General features: G+C 51.2%; 1 protein-coding gene across 1 annotated transcript; it reads right to left on the reverse strand.

Annotated features, from left to right (window-relative positions):
- Positions 1-499: 499 nt before the first annotated feature.
- Positions 500-1,773, reverse strand: LOC109775517 (xyloglucan endotransglucosylase protein 7). Its single transcript, XM_020334257.4, has 3 exons — positions 1,417-1,773; positions 1,121-1,314; positions 500-1,032 (listed from the first exon to the last, which is right to left on the reverse strand). The coding sequence occupies exons 1-3, from the start codon at positions 1,702-1,704 to the stop codon at positions 651-653; spliced, it is 864 nt and encodes a 287-aa protein (XP_020189846.1). The 5' UTR covers positions 1,705-1,773; the 3' UTR covers positions 500-650.
- Between the last annotated feature and the right edge of the window lie 5,781 nt (positions 1,774-7,554).

Below are 7,554 nucleotides of genomic sequence, written 5' to 3' on the forward strand. Positions count from 1 at the left end.
GGGGTGGGGTGGGGGGGGGGGCTAGCGGGGAGTAGTGTTGACCTTGTGCTATTTGTCGGTTTTAGTCAGCCAAGTTGTATATATAGGGAAATATATTGCTCAAGACTGTACTCCCTCTATCCCATAATATAAGAGCGTTTCTAGTGTAAAACGCTCTTATATTATGGGACGGAGGGAGTACCTATTATCCTAAATAGTCAATAAAGTCTTTTCTTGCAAAAAGAAGGTTTATGCGTTATGATTTACAGTTTTGCTAAGTCTCAGTCAACTGAGACTTCGTTATGTCTCAGACTGAGACTTCGTTATGTCTCAGTCGATGCTATCTTCCTTTGCGTTTGCATGGAGATTCGTAAAAAATAATATTTTCACTTTTTCTTTTTTCTCTTACATACTATATCACTTGACTGAGACCTAGCCACACCCTATGATTTATATCCAAATTACCTCGCAAAAAAATGATTTATATCAAAACCATAAGCAGCCGATAATTAGCCAAAGCTAATTAACAATATGTAGTATACGCTGAATTTATTGTATCATTTACATACTTGCACAGTTAGATTTACATGCATACGTAGGTGTGCACAAATTCTATACCCAATCTATAAAATACTTGGACCCCCAACAACGTCGCTTCCAGATACAACACTCTACTTGGTGGCGCACTCGGGCGGGGCCCCGTCCTTGAACCTCCAGGTGTCGGCGCAGTAGTTGTAGATCATGTAGTTCTTCTGCACCCACTGGAGGCGGTCCAGCGCGGTGGCGTCCAGCTCCTGGTACATCCACGCGCCGTTGGACCTGGCGCACGCCGCCGCGTCCTGTGACGCGCACCCGCTCGCGGCGAAGCCCTTGTACGACGCCACGAACGGCGCCCGCGACCAGTCCGTCTTCACCCGCCCGCCCTGCGTCGCCCACTCCTCCGCGTCCCACACGCTGGCGTACACCCGCATCGCCTGGCTCCGCGGGTACGCCACCCCCGTCGCCGCCTCCCGGTTCCGGTGCTCCCGGATCGGCGTCCCGTCCACGTACAACCTGCATGCGGTTCATGCATGAGATCTTGTCCTGCGTTGAGTAGAGGTAGAAGAAAGAGACTGATGATGTCTGCATACTGAGTACATACAGGATGTGTGTGGGGTTCCAGACGACGGAGTAGGTGTGGAAGTCGGCGGTGGGGTCGAACCACATGCGGAACTGCTGCTCCCGGCCGCCCTTGCCCTGGCTGTACACGTTGGTGTGCACCGTGTAGGGCTGCCCGCTCGCGTTCCCCAGGAACTCGAAGTCGATCTCGTCGTGCGCCGAACCCTGCGACGACAGCTGCAACACCCACACGCACGCGCGGATCAGTACAGTGCTCCCCAATTCCCCATGGTGTCAGTCAACGCGTACGTCCACGTGCGGTCGTGCAAGGAAACGTACGTAGAAAGTGGCGACGGTGCCGGCGGAGTCGCCGGGGACGAGCTTGATCTGCATGTCGAACCGGCCGTACAGGTACTGGTTCTTGGACTGGAAACCGGAGCCGGAGGCCCGGTCGAGGGACAGCGTGAGGACGTCTCCGCCGCCGAGGATCTTGCCGCGCCCGTCGCCCCACGTGATGTCCACGTCCTGGTAGAAGTTGCCCGCCGCGCGGGCCGCGCCGGCAAGCAGCAGCAGCAGTGGCAGCACACAGCACACGACTGTTCTCCTGGGACCGGACGCCATCATCATCGGGGTCCCTGAATTCTTGTGCACTCGGTATTATATTCCGGTGTGTTTGTGTGAGGCGAGCCGGGTGCAAGTTGTGGGTTTTATAGGCTATACTGGGAGGAGGATGAGGATGACATCCTCTCATTCCTTCGATTCCATTCGATGGGTAGGAGGATGGTTGGACCAGAGAAAGAGAGGAAGGTTGTACGTGAGCTGGATCGATCAATAGCCCGGCGACGCTGACCCGATCGACTCCATCACAAACCACACGGCTTTGTTTGCCAGTTATTTTGCTTCTGGCCCTTGGAATTCTTCGTCCCCCAGCAGGAAATCCTTGGATGGCGTGGAAACACTGGCGCCCGGGTGATGACCGGGCTGCACTCGTTTGTTCGGCAGGTCTGGCGACTCACATATTTTGGTCCCAGTTGAACAGCCGTGCGTAGGTGACTCACTGCATGTACATGTATGAATGTATATATCATTGATCGGTGTCCAGTACCGGCACGTTATCAGTTTGGAGCAAGATTCTGCCTTCTTGTTAGATATGACGAGCAAAGTTATGATTAGGCTAGGAACGCGTATATGATCTCTCCATCCAGTACGCGAAGTTGTTTGCTAGTCATGTCCTGTATCAAGTACTCCAACTAGCTCGAGCCAGCCTTGCATGCAGGCTCACCTTATAAGGGGAATTTATGGAGCACCTAATTGTGGGCTAATTAGGAGTGACAATCATGTATCAACGCATATTTATGAAGAATCTAATTGCATGGTTTGCGGACGCCGTGACCTTGTTGAAAGCGTCGAAGGGCTGCTCTACTTCTCTTTGCAAGAGACAGCTCCGAGGAAACCTCAGACCCAATGAGGTCGGACGATGGTGGCGTTTCGATATCGTACCCCTTTCGAGGGCAAGCTCAACAAGTTGTGATGATTTTTTCTTCTGGTTTTTCGTTAATGAGCCGGGTAGCTTTTTTCTTCCTAATTAATGGATAAAACAAATCTTTTGGCTCCGTTTAAAAAAAATCATGGTCTAACATTTGCATACATATACGTCGGTCATGGTTGCAAGATTTCGACCACACTTGATATTTCGTTGCTACAGTTGTGTAGTACTTACTTTTTTTTAACAAAATATAAGGCGCGCTCGACGTTTCACGGCGTTTGATGTTTGACTTTTTAACCTTGCAAATACTTTTACTTTATTTCTGTCTTTATTTATAGACATATTATAAATGAAAATCATACTCAAAGTTGTATGTCGAAGACCATAAAAGCCAAGCTCACAATATATTTGGGGAAGGAAGGGGTAGCGGACGCTTTTTACCACAGTACAAATGCAAATGATCATATTTACGCGCATACACTCACCATATAAACGCACGCACACCCTACCTATGAGCACATCTGAGAAACTGAGCCGCACAACATATTAAGATTGGCAAAGTCACGAAAGACGTCTTCATAGTCGATGGGGACATCTTCTCTCACTGAATGAACATCGTCGGAAAGTCTGAAATAAATTCAGCAAAATATGGGCACCAGTGCCACTTGAACCCTGGTGGTTCCACCACAAGGAATCTAACAATCTGAGTTACGCTCGGATAAGCTGCTATATATATAGAGAGAGGGAATTTGGTGTTCAAACTTTTTTTGTAGGGGAATTTGGTGTTCAAACTTTTTTGTGGAATGGGAACTTGGTGTTCTAAGAGCATCTATAGCCGCAACATGCAAACACGGTCCCTCAAACACACACGGACGTGACCGGACTCGTCTGCGGACACTGACTGGTCACCTCTCAATTTTTCACTTTCACAACCATGTCTCTAATTTTTTTCCTATATGTCCGGTCACATGTATGTGATTGGTGAAGATAAAGTGAAAGAAAGAAAAGAAGAATAAAAAAGGTGGGCCAAATCCTATGTGGCGGATGCAGGACCACTAACCGGACATATCCGAGGGCACCTCATACTCATCCCATATATGAGGGCAATATGAGGAGTGCCGGACAGCCCGGATATATAAGGAGGCTATGAGGGGTCCAGTTGGGTCAACTTTTTTCTTCTCTCATGTCTGGTCAGTGGTCCGTGCACCCGCCCGGTCAATATGAGGAGTCCGGCTGTAGATGCTCTAATGGGTCAACCTAATTGTAATTTGACAAATGCATAAAGAACTACACATCTGCATTTTTTATTTAGAAAAGGAGGATGACCCCCGGCCTCTGCATCTGGGCGATGCATACGGCCACTTTATTAATTATTCTCATAAGACCTTACAAAGTAATACAACAGTAAGACTAAAGCCGCCGTCTAATCATCTCTATCCCGCTGATGAAGGGGCGCAGATAGCCTGGGCCTAATACCAAACAGACATCGCAGCCAAACCTAACATCTAAGACCTGAGAACCCATCCAGGATGCCTGCCAGGCATGGGTCTCACCGGTCCGGCGTGCACTCAGATGCCGCCTCCGCCAACTGCCACCGCTCCATCTTCAGAACTGTCCTGATGCATCAACCTTGCTCGGTCTAGCTAACGTCGACGCCACCACGGCGCCAAACGACACCTCCTCCCTGCGCGCAAACAGCTGAACACGTCGCGGTCGCCACTGATACACCTCAGCGCCATGCTGCCAAGTATCACCAGCCGACACAGCTTGAAGTCCTTGGAAAATCTGTCGTGCGTAGCACCTGCCGACCAGGCATGACAAGGCGTAGCACCTGTCGGTCAGGCATGACTTGACATCACCACCGAAGCTCCGTGCAAGATGAAGCCGCTCCACCTCCTGCCTCTGACCTCCAGCGCTGCTCCGCAAACGATGCTCCCAAGAGAGAAACGACACCGTAGTGCCGCCATCGTCCGATCTGGAACACCAGATCCTAGGGTTTCCCCCGGAGCAGCACGAGTGGTTCGACAATATTTACACGACGATGCCTTCATCAAGGTAACGGCGAGAACGCCGCCATCGCCTGCCATTGGCTCGGTTTTCACCGGCAACCATGTCTCCCCTACTCGCAGCCGGGACAAGATGATGGATCTCGAGATCCGATCACCAAGCCTCTGGCCGGCCATCTCGGGAAGAAGATGACCACCACGTCCAGCAGTGTCACCACGCCTGGCACGCGTCGCCACCGGCACCCCCATGGTGCCTAGGGCCGACAAGCCCCGACGATTCCCCTCCAGCCGCCATGGCCCAGACCCCGGCACCCCTAGATCCAGAGCGGATCGGGGTCCAGGGCCCCAAGCCGTAACCGCCGCGGAGGCAGCACCACTGGACGATGCCAAGCCCTCCAGCCCGCCGCCAAGTCATCGCCGGAGCTTCGCCGCGCCACGCCGCCAAGAGACCGTCGGGATACCTCGAGCCGCCACTAGAGAAGCCGCAGCCGCCGCGCGTTGGAGAGGGCTCAAGCCGCAGTAGCCCCGCCGCCAGGCAGGGACGCCGCCACCCAGCACGCCCTCCGCCGCGCCGCTAGGCCCCGCCCAGCCCAGCGCCGTCCCGCGCCGGACGCCAACCGCGAGGAGGGGCAAGATCCCCGCCGCCACCAACGCTGGCCGGTCTTTGCCCGGCGGCGCTGTGCGGTGGCGGCGGGGGGAGAAGTCGACGAGGGTGGGCGAGAGGCGGCGACTAGGGTTTCCCCCGAGGACGCTCGCGGGAGCGGCTCGGGGGTCGGGATGGGGAGGAGTCATCCAAATCCTTAAAGTGACAAGGTACATCTTTTGCGTTTTATGTTGAGACAATTCATTTTCCAAATAAACAAATTTGCTGATTAAAGCAAAGCACGTTGTCAAGCTTTTGCGTCGAAGTAGCATACACTTTCCACTTACGCGTTCAAGCGAAAGTTGGGTGGGCATCATAGTTGTGCTACGTGGAGAGTCCCAGCTGAGCAATCACCAATGGGAATGTGATTATGGGATATGGTCATCGGGCCACTTAATTTGCACACGATGCACCACACACACACACAAATACTGCATTTTATGCTGACCATGGCCAGGCCGGCGCCTGCACTTTGATTCTTTGAAGTTCCAACTAGAACACCACCGATCCACCGTAGACACGTACTAGTACGTACACCATGCAACCCAGTGCATGCGGCACCGGCCGCTAACAATTCCCTCTCGCGTGCATGCACGGTGCAAGTAATCAAGCACCGAAGGGGTACACGGGTTGCTTCCCGGATCGAACTTCCATGGAATGGCAAAAGCGCTGCCTTCTCTCCAAGTATATGATCAAATAGTTGACAACGTACACGTACGTACGTACGTACGTCGCGGTGCCATCAACATCCTGCAGAAATCCCAACGCACGCCGCCCGTATAATCAGCATGCATGTACGCACGCACATCTCGATCGATCGGTCTTGTTCCAGAGCCAGAGGTGCCCCGGCCGAGCACTCCACTTGACACAGCCTTATCGTCGATCCACCCAACCAAATGCCCATCCCATTCAAGCTTCGCCCGCCACTATCTTTAGCTCTTGTTAAACCCATCTTTTCCGATAAGAAAAAGGACTACTCGTATTGCAACAGCGTTGGGGACCGGCCGAACGTCGCCGTCGATCAAATGGAGTCGCCGATCGATCCCCAGGCTAGGCTAACTAAGCTGGTGATGATCATGGGTCGGCCGTTAGTTAAAGTTGGGCAACTTCCCGTGTCTTTTCTAGCCTTGTACCACTAGGCTGTTATCGCCATTGGCCACACTAGCGACATGACTACTGCTAATGGAACGAGATCACGTCTTGTTGCTTACCGGGGGGTTTTGCTCAGAGGGACACGTATGAGACGTTGTTTTCCGAGGTTTAGGTAACAGATAATGGTGGAACGGTCGTGTTGTTTGTTAGCCCAATAGCCCAGAGTAATGATGACCAGGGAAACCACGTACTCCCTATGCCCAACACCTGATACTTGTTTCAAGCACTAGCTAACCTGTGGTTGGATGGTTAGATGGACTCTGGTATCCTCAGCCCATCAGGGTTCAAGTCCTGATGCTCGCATTTATTTTTGGATTTATTTCAGGATTTCCGATGATGCGCATTCAGTAGGAGAAGACGTTGAAGGTGCTGATAGGGGTAGGGTGTGCGTGTGTGCCTTCATAAGGTGAGTATATGCGCGTGTATATGAGCGCTTACGTCTGTACTGTGTTTAAAAAAACCACCTGATACTTGTTTCAAGCACTAGCTTACCTTCCTTTTTCCCCTAAAAAAAAAGCTAACCTTCCTTTTTCTGAGTTATTTTTTTGTTTTTACAAGGAAAATGTTAACCCGCGAACGTTTCGCTAGGGAAGGTCCTAGCAAACGCCCTCACAACCGATGTGATCAGAATCAAGCGAGTGCCATTTTTCTTTAAGAAAACACTTCATCCATTGACAATTCTTTTTTACACATGGCAAGTTTCCCTTCCGTACATGGCAAGTCCTTAACAAACGCATGACATTTTTACTTGTTTTGGCATGGCAACTCTGGCGCTCGCTGGCAATTTGGTTCATGGCGAACGTTTGTCAGATATTCGTGTCCTCTTATAAAGGTGAAGAACATTCGCGTGACATGCTCAGCACAACGGTTTGAGAGACAGAGAGACAAACAAAAAGAGAGATGTAATCCATTTGTGGACACGGCTTTTCTGCACCTAGTCTTATCTATACCCAGGTGTGAACAGTAATATCAAATAAAATAGTAAATTTAATAAAATCTGAAATTTTCTAGCATTGAAGATGCTCATGTGCGCAAGGTGTGTGTGTGCGCGCGCGCAAAATTTCGTGGTATCTGGACATCTGAGGAGCTCGTGTCCAAAAAACAAATTTGGGGTGCCCGAGAGACTTTAAAAATGTACATGATTTGGAGGTGATTTTGCTTTTTTGGCACGAGCCCCTCAGATGTCCAAA

This window comes from Aegilops tauschii, chromosome 7 (genome assembly GCF_002575655.3).
Source record: "Aegilops tauschii subsp. strangulata cultivar AL8/78 chromosome 7, Aet v6.0, whole genome shotgun sequence".
NCBI classification, from domain to species: Eukaryota; Viridiplantae; Streptophyta; class Magnoliopsida; order Poales; family Poaceae; genus Aegilops; species Aegilops tauschii.

Bases quoted from the DNA above. Each gene is read 5' to 3' on its own strand.
- LOC109775517 (XM_020334257.4), bottom strand. From the start codon at position 1,704: ATGATGATGGCGTCCGGTCCCAGGAGAACAGTCGTGTGCTGTGTGCTG. The intron at 1,315-1,416 runs GTACGTTTCCTT...TGGGTGTTGCAG, and splicing joins GCACCGTCGCCACTTTCTAC to CTGTCGTCGCAGGGTTCGGC. The intron at 1,033-1,120 runs GTATGTACTCAG...AACCGCATGCAG, and splicing joins TGGAACCCCACACACATCCT to GTTGTACGTGGACGGGACGC.